Source organism: Candoia aspera, chromosome 2 (assembly GCF_035149785.1).
Source record: "Candoia aspera isolate rCanAsp1 chromosome 2, rCanAsp1.hap2, whole genome shotgun sequence".
Lineage (NCBI taxonomy): Eukaryota > Metazoa > Chordata > Lepidosauria > Squamata > Boidae > Candoia > Candoia aspera.
The window spans coordinates 131,693,552-131,712,722 of NC_086154.1; the positions used below are offsets into that span (position 1 = coordinate 131,693,552).

The 19,171-nt window shown below is 34.6% G+C and overlaps 1 protein-coding gene across 2 annotated transcripts in view; it reads left to right on the plus strand.

Moving 5' to 3' along the window:
* RACGAP1 (Rac GTPase activating protein 1) overlaps positions 1 to 19,171 on the plus strand; it is a 44,288-nt gene that overhangs the window by 16,080 nt on the left and 9,037 nt on the right. For both annotated transcript variants that reach the window (XM_063296565.1, XM_063296566.1), the window contains exons 2-10: positions 844 to 911; positions 5,229 to 5,328; positions 6,455 to 6,657; positions 13,577 to 13,707; positions 16,263 to 16,332; positions 16,537 to 16,590; positions 17,654 to 17,731; positions 18,304 to 18,421; positions 18,989 to 19,116. In XM_063296565.1, coding sequence (XP_063152635.1) covers positions 5,244 to 5,328; positions 6,455 to 6,657; positions 13,577 to 13,707; positions 16,263 to 16,332; positions 16,537 to 16,590; positions 17,654 to 17,731; positions 18,304 to 18,421; positions 18,989 to 19,116 — 867 coding nt within the window. In that variant the 5' untranslated portion in view covers positions 844 to 911; positions 5,229 to 5,243. The remainder of the gene's footprint in view (positions 1 to 843; positions 912 to 5,228; positions 5,329 to 6,454; positions 6,658 to 13,576; positions 13,708 to 16,262; positions 16,333 to 16,536; positions 16,591 to 17,653; positions 17,732 to 18,303; positions 18,422 to 18,988; positions 19,117 to 19,171) is intronic.

The window sequence follows — 19,171 nt, forward strand, 5'->3', positions numbered from 1 at the left end:
TCCTTTTGGCCCTCTTATACTTCCTTTAAATATTTGTATTTTGTTTTTGACATAGTTAAGGTACAGACGTTTCGTTTGTTGATAAAATGATTAGTCAGGCTGTCTGTAACTTGCAGAAGTGACTAGCCCTTGAGACTGAATCAGAATCAGTTATGTGTGATTGATTTTAATTTGTTAACATCAAACTTTTTTTTTTGCAGTTTAATAGCTGTAAGCATCTCAGACTGAGTTCAGCTATGCTAAAATCCTCTGCTTGGTATAGCTGCTGTTATATTAAAAAACAATGCACAGACTGAAAATATTTTAGTTCCCAACAGTGATCCATGCAAGCATTGTGTATAAAATATAAGCTAATACACATCTATACATGAAATTGTGTGAACCTATTACCTCATATGTGGGACGCGGTGGCGCTGCGGGTTAAACCGCTGAGCTGTCGATCGGAAGGTCGGCGGTTCGAAACCGCGCGGCGGGGTGAGCTCCCGTTGTTAATCCCAGCTCCTGCTCACCTAGCAGTTCGAAAACATGCAAATGTGAGTAGATCAATAGGTACCGCTTCGGCGGGAAGGTAACGGCGTTCCGAGTCGTCATGCTGGCCACATGACCCGGAAGTGTCTATGACAACGCTGGCTCTAAGGCTTAGAAACGGAGATGAGCACCGCCCCCTAGAGTCGGATTCGACTGGACTTTACGTCAAGGGAAACCTTTACCTTTTTATTACCTCATATATAATTTGATTTGGAATAATTCTGCATACATGTGTTGTAGTATATGAAGTACTATTTCATTGATAGTGGTAAATATGCAAAGCAGATAACATTTGATCTTTTTTATTTTCATTAGGCTAAACCAGATGTTCTTTGGAAAGACGCAGCTTTTGATTCTGAGCCTCATGCAGTACAGAATTTAAGGTAAAGAATTACATTTATTAATAATCTCCATAAATTTCTATACATCTACGAACTAATCTAGTCTTATGCTGCTGCTTGTGCCATTTTGACTAACATTTGTTTTTAAATAATGAGATATAACTGTTAGCTCTTGTCAGACTTCTCAGCAAGCTTGACTGGAACTTCTTATTGTAGAAAAGATGAGAAACCATTACAAAAGTATTCCACTGACTGTTCTGTTTGACTATAATCTTTGTAATGGCTTTTCTTGTAACACTTTATCCTGCCTGCTCTATGTAAAGTTAGAAGTGACTTGCTTTTGGGAGAAGAGACAATTTTTTTTCAAATTATTTTTTTTTAAAAGAACAAACATGCGAAAAAAGCGAAAATGATACAAAGATATCAGTAAGTGACAAAGAAGTTGCAAAAGTTGTACAGTTAGTGCTCAGTATATCATTAATGAAAAATTAACCATGAAAAACAGAATAAAGTTGTTTTTAACAACGGAAAAGGATTTTAAAGATCTTTCTGAATCTCTGAGCTGAATGCCAATATCTCCACTATTTTATTATTCAAAGACAAATCATCTGCCCCCCTCAAAAAAAAAAAAAGAGAAAGAAGAAAAACTAATAAAAACATAGGTAAATATTTAGCTTCTAACTTTCCCTTTGTTGTATTTAGACTGATATACAATATTTATAAACATTTAATTTTTTTCATGTGTTTCTGATATCAGTTCTTTGGTCAATTCTTTTCCCCTTAAAAACTGTATTCTGAATGCTTAAGCTTGCCTTGCTGCATAATATATAATATATATAAGCCATTCTTGAATTTGGTAAATGTCTGTTGTGCATATATGCTGTTAACTTTGCTGCATATTCTCCAAGTTTAAGTTCCTAGTCCGATATGGTTGGTAGCATATCTCTTTTCCAATCTTGTACTAGGTTTATCGTTGTGGCTGTGAGCATGTACCTTAGCAAATTGTGATATCTTTTTGTTCATATGTTTTGGAATTATGCCTAATTTTTAAAAATGTGATTTCAATTCAAATTTAGTGGAGAAGAGAGTTTCCATCAGTTCATTATTTTGGTAATGTCCAGATTTGGTATCAGGCTGTTTGCATTTGACCATGTGACTAATTCCCATAGTTTTTTTCCATGTCCCCTCAAGAATTTCTGAGATGTCCCTTTCCCTTTACATTAACATAGTAGCAATTGCTCTGACAATTCTTAGGGTGTTCTGGAATAAGAAATTAATAAAGTTGCTTCTCAAGTGTCACTATGTAACATACTGAGTTTAGGTGGAGTATAAATTATTTTGAAAGATTTGACAATTTTGGGGCAAAATAATAAAGAGTAAATTAATGGAATGATTTTTTTCCACTAATGTTTTCTCATAAATTTTTAAAATCAATATATCTAGCATCTCCCTTTACCTCCCCTTATGCTGCACTTGAAAAAAAGGACATCAGAATGGTAGTGACTAAGAGGAGATAGGGAAAGGAAGGTCTTGGGAAGTTAAGGGTGGTGGGCCTGTTGGATTTGCTGTGCTTGAAGCCAAGGACATTGGCTAAACCCCTTCTTTTCTCTGCCTCCTCTTAGTTGCCAACAATGTCCTTGATTTCAAGCATGGCACAAGGTAAAGTAGGGAAAGGAAGGTATCAGGAACAATTTGGGGACAAGTAGGTTGGTAAGAGATCCAGTTTGGTGTAGTGGTTAAGGCATCAGGCTAAAAACCAGGAAGACCCTGAGTTCTAGTCCCACCTTAGGCACAAAGCCAGCTGGATGACTTTGGGCCAGTCATTCTCTCTCAGTCCCAGGAAGAAGGCAATGGCAAACCACTTCTGAAAAACCTTGCCAAGAAAACTGCAGAGTCTTGTCCAGGCAGTCTCCAAGAATTGGACACAATTGAACAACAACAAAAAAAGTTGGTAAGAGAAGCCATATATCTGAAGCTAAGGCATTGATGGCGGCAGCTATCCAATAGCCTGCCCATCGCTTTGATTTCCCCAGAGCTTTTCTTTATCGCCCTTTAGTCACTGAACATTGCCACTAGCATCCAGCTCTCCCCACAAAATACTTATGTGTTCTAATCTATGCCTACACAATGCATGTTTTACTGTGGACACAGAGTACTGGGAACTAAATGTACTGGAACAGTTATACATCTCTAGTTGGCATCACAAACTATTCAGAAGATAAGCAACTTGGAAAGTCCTTCAATTTGATGACAAGACCAGTATTGTCCAGTTCTGGAAAAATTTCATACGGACAAGTAGAGCTCTTGTAAACACCTGTGCTAAAGAATCAGTTTCATCTTTTGAAAGATCCTCCATAGTTTCCACCTTTTTATTTGGTTGGTTTCAGTGAAGAATGGGGAGTGGAGGGCTATCTTGGATTTGAAATTGCTGAATCACATTTTCTTATTTATTTATCAAATTTATATAGCTGCCCATCTCATGAATGTGATTCTGCAGCATACAGTAAAACTGATCAATTAAAAATAAAAAATTAAACGATTAAAACATAACCAAAGGAGAGTGCCTTCAAGATCTCACATGCAATATAGCCATTTCATGGGCTCCCCACTTCCATGGCATCCCCAAGCCTGCTGAGAAAATCACATTTTAAGGGATTTCTGGAAAATCAGGATTGGGACCAATCTCACCTGGTGGTGGGATGGCGATGTTGTTCCACAGGGTGGGTGCCACAGCCTACAAGGCTCACCTTCTGCGTCCTGTCAGATGGAACTCCTTAGCAGACTGGACTCGTAACATGCCCTTCCTGCTGGCCATGATGGGACAGGTAGATGTAACCGGGGAGAGGCAGTCCCCCAAATAACTCGGCCACATGCTATCTAGGACTTTAAAAGTTAAAACGAGCACCTTGAATTGAACCCAAAAGCAAACTGGCAACCAATGCAGCTTGCAGAGAAGAGGTGTAATGTGTGCAGTTCTCGAAGCACACATATGAAGGAGACAGAATAGAAATTTACAAGTGAGCACTAAAAGCCATAAATCCAGGCAGTGTTAGGAATTTAAAACTTGCTGCATGAACTTACGGAAATTTTAGGTTATTTTCCTCTATCACAACAGCATCTCCCACCACAATGCTTTGCAAGCAGTTTTCTTAAATGGAAATTTGAAAAGCAGTTTTATTTCTTAAAACTTACCTGTCCAAACAAGTGAAAAATGAAAGCGTAGCACTTTTGTGAAATGGTGAGGTTTTAGTGCCTAGATGTTTCCAGAAGCAAGGGCAATGTTTTCTCCATGACATGAAAATAAAATTATATTTTGCCTGGATTGTAGTGATAACAAATAATAATATATAAATATGCATGCTTCGTTGGTTTCAGACTTCCATATTAAAATGTTTATTAAAAGGTGGCTCTTAAATTGCTATGAACTGATTTATAGATTTTAATTTAGATTTTAAACAGGTTGATACTAAGATTCATTATAAGCAAGGTATAGCATTGTTAAAATATTTTGTATCCATTCTACTCTAAACCTAATTTATTTATTACTTCAGATTTTCTTGTAAATATTTACTTCCTTAAGGTCTTTAGATTTCTGCTTTGCAGAGGAAGTACTGTGTGTCTTCTAGATACCAAGCATTCTAAAGTATCCTGTGGCTTGCCAGCTAGATGAAAGAAGGAACAGAGAGTTGGCTGTTTCTTCCTCCCTTTCTTTATGTTTGGGGATATTTTCAGTTTAGAGCAGCTGAAAGAATCATCTAAATTTTTCCTGGGTTGGAATGTGGTAGGTCCTATGTCAGGAATGCAATGGCTGTGGATGTTTCTTCAAAGACCAGGAAGAGGAGTTCTGTAATTGGTTTTCTAAGGTCTGAGCTCCCTATTCATCCTTGGAGGGAAAAATCTCACATAGTCATTAAGGCTTATCAAGAGACAACTGGACTGCACCTAGATCTTCATTTCCAACCGCACAGGACAGTTTACATTAATGTTTTGCTAGCTTGTGTCTTTCCTCGTGCCTATTTCAAGCTGAAAACTCTTTATTGGCAAGGAACCATGTCTTGCTTATATAATTTCATAAATCTCTTTGTATATGGCTATTGAAGTATACTGTACATCATTTTTGCAAGATGTCTGATATTAGCTCAAAAGGGAAAGCATAGATACGTATTTTGGGGTCACAGTCTTCAGAATTTATATATGGAGAGAAATAAATATTGATACAGTAGGTGTGTTATTCAGATTACAGTTTGCTATAAATCCATAGCATGATTATTCTTGACTTTGATCTGAACTCACTGGTAAGGATTGCTGTGCCTGGCAGAAAAAGAAGACAAAAATAAACTATTTTCCGAATTATTTCAGTTTCAGGTGATAAAGATGGAGACAACAACGCTGAATTTACGGAATCTCTTTGACCAACTTGTGTGCCGAGCAGAAATTCTAAATGAAGGCAGTGAATACCGTAAGTGGTCACTTTTTATGGATATTGTGCATGTAAATCATGTTAGAGAGACACAAATAATTATCATATTTGAAGGTTCCTTCTTGCTCTGTAATTTCCATGAAAGATAGGCATGAATTTTTCCAAATTCCTTAGATCATCTAGCAAATGTCTGTTAACTAACTCTGGAAGCATGATTAATTTGATGTCTTTCTTGTGTAGAAAACTAATCTGCATAACAACTAGCAGGTTTGTACAATATGGTTTCTAGGGAACAGTGTGGATCAGGTAGTTAAAATACTATGGTTCTAGTAGTTCCATTATTTTATTGTCTCAGGGAATCAGGTTACATTGCCATGTACTATTGCAGGCTTCAAAACAGCCCAAGTGAAGTCTATGCAGTGTTAGTCACAACATCTATAATAATGGGTTGGAGGGGTTAAGAAAAAATACTGGCTAGTGAGAAGTTTGTCCAGTGCTTTATGGATATCACTTATCAGGCTAGAATGTTTATATCCACTTTAGATGCTGAGCATCTAAAGGAAATCAGTTTTTTTTTCTTTTGGATCAATATTTTTATAATTGTCTATCAAGTTGCTAGTCCAAATATCTATCATACTAGTCAACATCAAATGAAGCATATTTTAAACTTTTCTGTTGACTGTCTTCCTAATATCATAATCTTTGACTGTAATATAATCTGTTCTCAATTTAGCTATAACTGCAGTTTTATTCTTTGTATGGCAATTGCACATTCATATTACATAGGTTGCCTTAGTAAGGTGATTGTTTTTTATTGCGTGATGTCTCTGATCGTGCTTAACATGGAAGTACACTGAATAGCTGAAGTGAAATCTTTGAACTGGGTTATAGAGAAAGATGTGCTGATTTTGCCTGTTTAGTCAAAAATAAGTTCCACTGTCTTCAGTTGGGTTTACTGCCAGGTAATCATTCAGTACTCTACAGAGGAAACTGAGTACAACTTCTTTTTCTGAACTGTCTTCTGAATAATCAGGTTTTCCAACACCCTGGTATTATCTATTTAGATTATTATCAATTTGAATTGAGTGGATATTTAAGGAGGAAATAGAAAAAAGCATTAGAAAATTAATCAATTGTAAATGGATTAAAATTGCACTTTTCCCAGAATTTATCCAGTTGGCCAAGAATTTTGAAGAGTTCAGGAGAAAATGGCAGAAAATGGATCATGAGGTTGCCAGATACAAAGATCTACTGATGAAAACAGAAACCGAGCGTAGTGCTCTGGATGTGAAACTGAAACATGCACGCAACCAAGTAGATGTGGAGATCAAGAGAAGACAGCGAGCTGAAGCAGATTGTGAAAAGTTGGTACGTATAACTCTGAGCTTGTTTTTTAAAAACTGGCATTGGATTTAGAAGAGGAATGTAAGAGCTTTATTGAATATCTTTCCATTTACATGACAATACTGTAGATACAAGCCTTTATTTCCAGAGCATAGAAATATGTTGTAATGATATGAATGTTGGTTTCTTATTTGGCTGATAAAGCTACAATAAACCCTCGGCTTAATAGACCTCAATTTAGTGGACTTGAGATATACAGATATTGTCCTAACAGGAATCACGCTGAGACGAGGACTAGGTCTCTAGTGTTTATTACTGCTACATAAGACAGAAAATCCTAACAAACTGAAGAAGCGTGGGAAAACCCAGACAGATAAACCCCAAAAGTTAAGGCAGGTCTGATCTGTGTCTCTTTGAATGGATGCTTAATTCCTCAGTACTACGCATGCGTTTTCCCCCCTGGATAGAGGCCCCTCCTGCTCACCATCAGTACTCATGACAGATACCCTGCAGTCCCTGAAATAAGGGACTTGCTGATTATTTGTGGAAGCAGTCTGGACAGCGATCACTGCTTCCCTTAAAATGAGTATGTTTCTATTTGAATTCTAGATGAGAGAGCAAAGGTACTAGGATGATTGGGTGGGCTAGTGGGATATACATACACTTAATATTTGAATTTTAGCTGGGAAAAGTGGAGAGGGGAAGGAGGCATATACTGGAAAGATCAGATAGCTGGGTGGGTTCACACTGGGGCAATGGCGGCTTAGTCAAGGGTAGGAGGCAGATGGGATAATGCTGGGATGATCAGCAAGTGGAATGCTGGGAAGTGACTGAAGGTAGGAAAAGTAGTTGGGGTTTCCGGTGAGGAGAAAATGGGGACGGACTGAGTTTTAGCGAAGCTCTGTGAGCTAAAACTCTCAGTGCGGTGTTAAAAGTCGCTCCAGATAATTAAAAGGGGCGAAAAGCAACTTCGGGTGAAGAAGAAGCGAACAAAAGGCTGACGTGTCTTCCGGACAGCTGATTTTTGCAGTTGGCTCACGTTTTTAGTGAAGCAGGCAATCAGCTGGGAAGTGCTAGTTTTGAGCTGTAGGAGCCGCTACTGAACATCTTGATTTACAAGACAGTACCATCGACCACCTCACCTCCTTAATGAATCATTTACAGAACTAAAGAGGAGAAGAGGCTAATCGTAGCTATAGAGATACAGAGGCTCTTGGTGAGTTTCATTATTTCGAGACATTTTCTAGAATTACAAAGGGATTTAAAGGACTACTAGAATAAACAGGGATTGGACTTATTTATTAATATAAAGGAGCCATTTTCTAGTGACTTGATTTGACTTTTTCCTTACATCGTGGTGGATATATAAAACATAAAAACTTGACTTAAATATTGTATGAACTTAAGGAAACATGAATACTAGAAAGCAAAATAGAAGAGGTTTGGGGTCAGGAGAAAATGATGGAATACGTGCTATGTTCGAAGAATTTTCTTTGAAGACTTCCCAGACAATTCTTCAAAATGTGAATCTAATGTTGGAAAAAAGTTTTGAGGACTTTGAAAAGAAATTGGAACAAAAATTAGAAAAGATGAATGAGAAAATGGAGAAATTAAAAAAGTGACTGAAAGGGTGGAAGAATTAGAAATAGTAAGAGAAGTTGAACTAGATAGAATAGCATTGTTAGAATTAAGAGACAAACAGTATAGCTTAAGATTTAGAGGCATACCAGAGGGGAAGGAGGAAGAAATGGAGGAAACAATAATACAAACATTAGCAAACTTAATAAATTGGGAAGAGGATAGGATGGCAGAAGAGATTGAAAAGATGTTCCGCATAAATTCAAAATATGCATGTATCCATAAAAAACCTAGAGATGTTCTAATTGAATTTTCCAGAAGAAAAACAAAAGATATGATCTTGCAGGCACATTTTGAAAATGGGATTAGAATTAAAGGGAAAGATATAATTGTACTTAAGAAGATACTTATAAGAATATTGAGAAAAAGAAAAGACTATGCAGGTCCGACAGAGATATTGAAAAGAAATAATATTTCATTCCGCTGGGAAAAATTAGAGGGGGAGAGTTTTACTTTTCAAGAAAGAAGGTACAAACTAAATTCAATGCATAAAGTAAAAGATTTCCTGGAAAGACACAGAAAAGAACTAGAACAAAATAGGACAAAAGAGAAGAAGATAGAGAGGAGTTAGCTATGAATTCTAAGGAATACGTGGAGCTACTTGTGTGATGGTAGTAAAATATACTACTTGGAATATAAATGGAGCGAATGCTCCACCAAAAAGGAAAAATTATTTAAATTATTTAAAAAAATTAAATCATGATGTTATTTGTTTGCAAGAAACTCATATTAAAAAAGAAGAGGTAAAAAATTTAGGAAAAGAATTTGTAACAGCTAATGAGATGAAAATAAATGGAATTGAATTATATGTGAAACCTTATTTGAAGCCAAAGTTATTATTTTCAGACGAACAAGGAAGATATATAGGGATTGACTTAGAAACACAAGGGATCAAAACAATTGTAGTAGGTGTATATGCCCCACATGAAAATAGAAATAATTCCTATGTGAAACTAATGGAGGAATTATCAATGTATACATACACAAGCTGGATATTGATGGGGGATAGGAATGGGGTTACAATAGCATTGTTAGATAGGAAATCAGAAAAACAAATTAAAAATAAACAAGGGAAACTCCCAAAATCATTTTTTGAATTAATGGAAAATTTAACATTGGTGGATTCCTGGAGACATAAAAATGGATTAATGAAGGATTATACATTTTATTCAGAAAGATTTAAATATTTTTCAAGATTAGACATGATCTGGATCTCAAAGGATTTAGCAAATAAAATCTCTAAAGCTCAAATTTTACCAAAACCTTTTTCAGATCACAATCCAGTAAATATAATAATTAGGGAAAATTCCAGAAATATTAAATGGAGATTGAATGAAAATATCTTAAAAAAAGAGGAAGTAGTGGAAGAGTGTAAAAAGAAATTAAAGGAATTTTTTAAAATAAATTTGAATAATGAAGTGGACATTAGAACAGTTTGGGATGCCAGCAAGGCAGTAATGAGGGGAGATTTTATATCTTTAAATCAAATGATTAAAAAAGAAATAACAAAAATTACAAACAATTATGAATCAGATTAAATTAAAGGAAAGAGAATTGCAGAAAAAACCCTCAGATGATAATTTATTATATCAAATTAAATTATTACAGCAACACATTTCGCTGCTGACAACAAAGGAAATAGAAATGAAATTAAGATATGCAAAACAAAGAGACTTTGAATACTAATAAACCAGGAAAATGGCTGGCTTATAAAATAAGGAAAGATAGGGAGAAGAAAACGATTATTAAAATCAGGGAAAATAATGAAGACTTAGTCAATAATAAAAGAATCAAAAAAGCATTTTATAATTTTTTTTCACATTTATATGAAAAACAAATTTCATTAGATAAAATTGAGGAATATTTAAATAAGCAAAATCTTCCCAAACTCTCACAAACTCAACAAGTAATAATTAACAGTCCAATATCAAATCAGGAAATAATAGAAGCTATAAAGAAACTTAAAATAGGAAAAACACCGGGACCTGATGGTATATCGACAGGATATTACAAACACTTTACAGAACGAATTATAAACCCATTTAGAGACTTATTGAATTCGATTATAGATGGATCAAAAATACCAGAGACATGGACTGAAGCTAACATAACACTTATACCAAAAGAAGAACAAGACCCAACCCTAACCAAAAATTATAGACCAATATCATTGTTGAATAATGATTATAAAATTTTTACTTCAATATTAGCAGAAAGATTAAAAACAATCCTACAAGGAATTATTGATCAAGATCAAAGTGTTGTTGTTTTTTTTACCAAAAAGACAATTGAAAGATAATATACGAACCATGATCGACATTTTGGAATATGCACAACATCATAACGAATGCCAAATAGCTTTAATATTTTTAGATGCTGAAAAAGCATTTGACAATTTGAATTGGTCTTTTATGATTAAAGTTTTAGAGAAAATGGAATTTGGGAAATCATTTGTGAATGGGATTGAAGCAATATACTCAACACAAAGAGCTAAGATTATAGTGAATGAAGAATTGACAGATAACTGCAAAATCGAAAAAGGAACAAGACAGGGATGCCCCCTATCACCTCTCTTATTTATTCTAGTCCTAGAAGTCCTTAATAGAGATATAAGAGGGGATGGTCAAATAAAAGGAGTAAAAATTAAAAAGCAAATTTATAAATTAAAAGCATTGGCAGATGATCTGGTATTTTTACTACAAAATCCCCTAGATTCTATAGAGCATCTGTTGAAAAAATTAAAGGAATTTGGAGAAGTGGCAGGATTTAAGGTAAATAAACAAAAAATGAAAATGTTGAGTAAAAACATGACTCAAAAACAACAAGAAACTTTAATAACTAAATCAGGTTTTACAACAGAAAAAAAGATTAGAAACTTAGTAATATTATCAACAAATAATAATATATTATTTCCAAATAATTATGGGAAAACTTGGAAGGAAATAAAAATTGATATGGAAAGATGGGGAAAATTACAGCTATCTTTGCTAGGAAGGATATCTGTAATCAAAATGAATGTATTACGGAAGATGCTATTTCTTTTCCAAACATTACCAATTCTAATTAATGAAAAAATATTTAAAGTATGGCAAAAAGACATCTCAAATTTCATTTGGCAAGGAAAAAGACCAAGAATTAAATTTAAATTATTACAAGACGCCAAAGAAAGAGGAGGGTTGGGGTTACCAGATCGTAAATTGTATTTTGAAGCTTGTTGTTTTCTGTGGATAAGAGAATGGTTAACATTAGAAAATCCAAAACTTTTACAATTAAAGGGCCATGAACTTAGATTTGGGTGGCATGCATATATTTGGTATGAAAAAGTAAAAATGAACAAAGAATTTAGAAATCATACTATTAGAAAAGTATTATTGAGGGTTTGGGATAAATATAAAAGTAGATTATTACCAAATATACCAATGTGGATATCGCCACAAGAAGCTTTTGCAAGGATGGAAAGTTTAGATGATAAGATAAAATGGTTAAGATATCAAGATATAATAAAATATGAACAAGACACGCCAATGCTAAAAACAAGAGAAGAAATAGGAGAAGGACACCGGTGTCATTGGTTCACATATATGCAGTTAAATGAACGATTTAAATTAGATTAAAAAAATTATAAATTTAAAAAAGAAAAAACAGAGATTGAAAAGCAGTCATATATAAATAATGAGCATATTATTACAAAAATGTATAAAATGTTATTACAATTAAATCAAGATGAACAAGTCAAAGAGTGTATTATTAATTAGGCAAGAAATTTTGGATATAATATTTTATTAGAGAACTGGGAAAAAATGTGGACAAAGGGATTAAAATTTACTTTGTGTTATAATTTAAAGGAAAACTTTTATAAAATGATGCACAGATGGTACCTAACCCCACAAAAATTAGCAAAAATGTATAAAAACGTTTCTAATGTATGTTGCAAATGTTCACAAAAGGAAGGAACATTTTACCATTTATGGTGGACCTGTAAGAAAGCAGAAAAAGTCTGGGCACAAATACTTGAGATGATACAGAAAATTCTCAAGATAGAAATTGTAAGAAAACCAGAATTATTTTTATTAGGTATAATGGAAGAGGGTTTAGAGAGAAAATATGGTAATTTATTATTATATATGATCACAGCAGCTAGGATTATATATGCGCAACATTGGAAAAAGGAAAACATACCAACAATAGAGTGGGTGATGAAAATATTGGAGCTAGCACAGATGGCGAAATTAACAATTTTAATAAAAGAAAAGAATATTACGAGATTTAAAGAAATATGGCAAACGATATTAGATTACCTGTATACAATCGAAAAAAGTGAAGAGATGATAATGGGATTTATATATTAAAGAAGTAAATAAATAGAAATAATAGTACTTAAGGGAAAATAGCGATGAGAGTTACAAAGATAATTATTTGTATATCTATAGCTACGAAAGTCGGAAACCATGTTTTAGTATGTTGTTATTGTTATTGTCTTACTTGCTTATATGTGTATACGTGGTGTTAGGTGTATTCCAGAATGTTATGATTTGTATTGTATTTTAACGAATAAAAAGTTTACCAAAAAAAAAAAAAAGTTCCTGTAGTTGACCTACAGAAAGGGAAAGAAAATAAGTTGAGGAAACATTTGGATTTAATGGATAACGGTTTTACCTGAAAAGTTTGTTAATTAAAATTTTACTGTATTTTAATGTGTTTATTTCACTGCAGTGGATAAATAATGTGTAATAATTTTAGTTTCACTATTAACATACGGAGTGATTTCCATTTTGTGATACAATAAGGGTGCTTTTATGACAGTGAACATTTTGCTAAACTCAAGGCAAAGCAGAGAAGCTGTTTGGTGGCTTAACAGTAGTTAATGAATCCTTCTTGTGTACCTATTTCTTAGACCCCTCCCCATTTAATGTGGATTGTAGTTTTGAAGTGGGATTTACAAGATTATTGTACAAATAGAATAGCTGCAATTGCCCATTCTATGCTTCCTTTCCTTTTTTTGTGGGAGTGAAATGGTGAATGCTGTTGTGATTAGTCAATGGAATTGGTAAGATACTAGCAAATTGCTTTATAACTCAAATCTATTTGGAATACATTAGCTTTTATACTGGCTAGCAGTTGACTCCAACAAAATCACATGACTGTTTTAATCTGATGCTATAACTTGAGAGATCAGCGTATGTGCCTTGTGTAGGGATTAATATGCTAGTGGCATAGTTGTGTTTCTCAGAAGGTTTTGCATATTATGGGCTTCCAGTGCTATAAATTTAATATAAAGCTACTTTTAATGCTTCCCAATTTGTAGGAGCAACAGATTCAGTTGATCAAAGAGCTTCTCATGTGTGATTCATCAGGCAGTATACAGCTAAGCGAAGAACAGAAATCAGCACTGGCCTTTTTAAACAGGCCTCAGACTTCCATTGGTGGCAACAAAAGGTAGGATGTGCACAGCTTATTTCAGGTGGATTAGACTGTAAAAATGTAATGGCTAATGTAATCTGCATTCATTTTGGTTAAAGAAGATTTTCCCAACCTGTTGAAATCTTTGCTTAGAGTCAGAAGTTAAAGATTCAAACATACGTTCACAGGAGAAACTTAAAATAGCAAAATACAATTCTAACACATTTCAAAAAAAAAAATTATATAGAACTTTATTAATTTTTCAAAGTATAGTTAAAATACAAAAGATAGAATACAGAACTAAAGAAAAATTATAAAAGTGCGCAAACAGATAGAAAACATAAAAAGATTGCTTTCCGACCTTCTTCAACACAGATATAAATGCATATTATACAAATGTAATCTCTTACCATTAGTTAATTTTTTAGTAACATGAGTTCTATAAAATCAAACCATTCAATCATCGAAACCCAAAATCAACATTTCATTTTTTTTTCAGATACAAGCAAATAGTCCAAAAGTGATTTCCAAGTATAAACAAATTTAGTCACAGTATTATCTCTTATCCTGTCAACTTAGCCATTTCTGCCATTTCCATACAATCCTAACACATTTTTGTTTGTGAGTGTTTGTATTTCAGATTTTCAAGTATTGAAACCCATGGGTTGCAAGTGGCATTGTTCAGCTTCGAGATGTCTTTGCAGTTTAGGTCTCATTACTTCCAATAAGAAGAATTCTCAGTATTATTATTTGTATGTTAGAGTTAGTAAAGGTAAAGGTTTCCCTTGACGTAAAGTCCAGTCGAGTCCGACTCTAGGGGGCGGTGCTCATCTCCGTTTCAAAGCCTTGGAGCCGGCGTTGTCATAGACACTTCCGGGTCATGTGGCCAGCATGACTCACGGAACGCCGTTACCTTCCCGCCGAAGCGGTACCAATTAATCTACTCACATTTGCATGTTTTCGAACTGCTTGGTGTGCAGAAGCTGGGACGAGCAACGGGAGCTCACCCCGCCGCGCGGTTTCGAACCGCCGACCTTCCGATCGACAGCTCAGCGGTTTAACCCGCAGCGCCACCGCGTCCCTATATGTTAGAGTTAGTTGAAGTGAAACCATGTATTTTTGTTTAAATACTCTTTTTGTAATTGTAGAATTATTTCAGTTTACATCTATAAACCTATCTTGAAATTTTTTTCCTGTGATGTAGGTTGTTAACCTGAATGTTAATAATTTTACATCAATAATAATCTAAACATAAGAACAATTTCAGTTAATAGATATTAATAGATACTAGTAGGGTTTATGTTGTATTATTAGGCATATATTTTTGGTAATTAACAGTTTATCATTTGGGAACTGCAAGGAGTAGCTTTGGAAAACCTTGATTTATAATAGCACTAACATCAACATTTGTTAAATAAAGTACAAATTTGTAAGGTTGTAGTGGGAGTATTACACTGAGTTACCCCTCCCATAATTTGCAGCAAGAAAACACATCTTCCTGATCAAAATACTTATGAGGCTAAGATTTTAAATTTGTTCTTTTAGCCAAGGATTACAGTGGAGTTTTCAAAAAAAAAAAAAAAAAGAGGAGGAGGAATTACGATAAGATGGGAGGAAAATCATGGAATACACAGCTACATAAAAGGGGTAAAGAACTTAGCAATATTAGTAATAGGCAGCTGAAAACCAATCACAAAACTCCAGTTTTATTTCTGAACTTTTACCACATTAATCCAAGATATAATATTTATCAGTGCAGTAAGTCTCTGAGAATTGAATAGAATAGGGTGGCAAAAAAACAAAGATTGAGTTGGGAAATGGTCTGGATTTGGCCAGGGGCTGTGGAGAAAAATATCCCCCAGTGTATTCCTAAGGAGAAGCAGTAGCTCACGTAGTTGCTGGCTGTCCCATTATAAGCCTCTTCCTGGTTCCTTCTTAGTCATGTAACTCATATCAGCTATTTTTAAGGGATTGGGAAGAATTCCAGAAGCAATGCTCTACATGCTTTCCCTATCTTGTTTTTCCTGGAAACTAAGATTTTCAGAATTCCACTTCTATCCCATGAAATAGGTAGTTTCATATATAGGCAGGATGGATCTGTTACTGCATACCAGGTATGTATGCTCATTGGTTACACAAATATACCCAAATTCTATAAATAAATGAAATGATACTAATAATATTTTCATGTTTTTTTAAATAGTTTTTCTCCAAGAGGCTTTTGGTGGTATTTAGCCAAATTTAGGGGAACAGAGGGGACAAAGAATGTGATAACTCTAGTAAATGTTTATTGTGAAGAAAATCCAACTCCCACTGATTTCAGCAGTAACATTAAAGACACATTCAGTGTTGTCCCATTAAAACCACTGAAATTTAATGTTTAACCTCAGCTGTTAAGATACTATAAAAATGAATCTGTGACTTTTAGTATCACTACAGTAAAGTTTCTATAGCAAGATGCCAAATTCCATGTTTTGCATGGATAGAATACACAGTTCTGTATATGTTGCAACAGTCTTTATTGCTTATAAAATATTGGTTTATTATCTTTGATAAGATGAGATTTTAAAATTTATGATTTTTATTTTTAGACTGTCAACAATAGATGAATCTGGTTCAATTTTATCTGACATCAGTTTTGACAAAACCGACGAATCATTGGTAATGTAACGATTACCTGAATTCACTTATTGTACTGTACTGCCTTACAATAATATTTTTTAAATGATCCTTTGTAAGATGTGTATTATTGGTGACTTGTCCTTAAATACCGAATATTCCAAGTTAGGCATAAAAGAATGGACAGACTTAACATGTATGTTTGCCATCTGTGTGATACTAAAGAGATTCTTTTCTAATATCCAGGATTGGGATTCCACAATGGTAAAGACTGTTAGGTTGAAAAAAAGAGAGAAAAGGGTATGTATGGGGTTTTTCTCCGTCTTTTTATTTACCAGTTTGATCTAGAGCCAGTTTGGTCTAGAGGTTAAGGTGCTGGGCTAGAAACCTTGGGCCAGTCACTCTCAGCCCAGCTCACCTCACAGGGTTGCTGTTCTGGGGAAAATAGGAGGAGGAAGGAGTATTAGGAATGTTCACTGCCTTGAGTTATTTATAAAAGTAATAAAGGCGGGATAAAAATTAAAAAAAAATGTATTATCTGATGCAAAGAGCGGGTTTCATTTATTGTTGAACTTTGCATTAGTGATTGAGGGTAGGCCTGCAATCCAAATGTTTTGAGCTTGGGTACATTTAAATCACATATCAATATACATAATATTTATTTATTGTATTTTATAATAATTGTGATGTCGCTGCTTGTATGAGATTTTAACGTTTATGTTTGGAGCTTGATTTTATTGTAAACTGCCCAGAGTCCCTCTTTTTGGGGAGATGAGCGGTAATTAAATTTGAATAATAATAATTGTTAATTTTTCATTAGAATTATATTTCTTAGTCTGAAACTTTTTCTTGTTTTATGCTGACAGAATACTCTTAACAGGCTGGCATTACGTAGAGAACCATTTAATTTCCAGATCTGTTGCTTGTGCCAATTTTTAATTTTGTTTCAGTGTTTAATGTTTTACATTAAACTTTGATAATAAATAGGACAATTCTGGCAAATAGATTTAATAAAATCTGATGTGGCAATTGCCATCACAGTTTTGCTTTTAGTTAATGTACAGTTGACCTTTGGAATTATATTTAATATGCACTTAGGAGAAGGTATACTTGAGATAATCTATCTCCCTTTCCATTTAATTCTCTTTACTTTCATCTGGTCTGGTTACTAGATAAGGTAGGCAAAAAAGGGAATTGTCTCTGCATGTTCCAAGCAGGAAAGGATAATTTAGGTAAATTATTGACTTCATGTTCTGCTTAGATTCCTTATAAACGTAGAATTGAATACTCCTGTGGAATTTTCATTTTACTCAAGAATGCTGTACTGTTTTCGCCCAAAGAATTACAAATGTTTCTTTTACAGCGCTCTTCTAGGCAGTTTATTGAAGGTCCACCTGGTCCTTTAAAGAAAACTCGTTCCATTGGCTCTACAGTAGATCAGGTATGCGCTTTTATAAAGACTGTATTGGATTTGTTTTTATTTACTTATTTTTCAAATTTTGCTGTCGCCCATCTCCCCCCAGAAGAGGGACTCTGGGCAGTTTACAGTAGAACTAGACTGCACATTGAGGTTCATTGGTATTCATTGCTTTTTATTATTCACTGCAGGTGCATCAACAAGCTCGTTTTGCCCATAGGAGGGCACTATTAACGTATATAACTGTCTCTTTATGCCCAAGCTATAAGGTAGTGTTCTCCAAGGTGGTCCCCTCCCGATGTGATGGTACCTATTTCTAGATATGCTTTCAAGCTTTGATTATGCTGACTAAGAAGGGAGCTGCGGTCTCAGTGTGGCTGGAGTATACTAGTTTGTGGGAAACGGTTGGAGAGTATAGAATTCGTTGGTATCATGTGGCAACTTCTATTTCTCATTTGAAACCAGGATTTTAACTTTTGCTGCACAGGATGTTGAGTAGGTGCTTCAAACTGCACTATTGAAACGTGCTACAGATATATTCTGATAAGCTTCTTGCTTATGTTTCCTACATGCTTCTTGGAACTATTTTATTTCAGGGAAATGAATCAATAGTTGCAAAAACAACACTCACAGTACCTAATGATGGAGGCCCAATTGAAGCAGTTGCCACTATTGAGACTATACCTTACTATGTTGGAAGCCACCGAAAGGCACGTAAGTGTCTCTTTGTATGAAATTTAGATTATTGTGATATCCTTGTAACCACAGCTTGTAATCTATGTTTGCCGGTAGCAATCCAGATGCTGACAGAAATGAAGGTAAGGAGCCTCTTGGCAATGTTCATCTGAATTACATTTGAAATTTGTTATGAATCTCCTAGGACCATATTTTTCTTCCCATTTGTAATACTACGTAGTTTTAATTTTCAATCTTTTCCTCCACTGGATTGTATACAATAGAAAAAGAAGACGCCCGCCACTGAAAAATGTATCCATTCTATTAAATCCATCCCACACATTGGTTCTTTAAGAAGGTTTAAAATATCCTTCAAGTCTGAGCTCCTGTGCTAAGGAAAGGGTCTAAAAGTAGCCATTTGCTTTTCTCCTCAAAAAGTGAAGCATTACCTATTGTAATAAAAATGAGAAAAGAGAGATAGCAATACCTTTATTAGGTTAACAACACAGATTAGAATAGATGTATTAGCTTAAACTGGGAGTGCCTTCTTTCAGTTTAATCCTGTGTTAAGAACAGATCTTTCAAATTGTCTCTTTTCCACCCAAGCCATTCTACAGCCTTGGAACAGTGACTCAAGCCTAGGAAGCAGGAAGGTGGAAAACAAACCTGAAACAGATGGATCTAGCACTCCTGGAAGCATTGGGATGAGACTACATGAATTTGTGTCAAAAACGGTGAGTGAAGAAGCCTATCAGTTCTGGGCCCAATTCAATGCCCAAATGGTTTTGG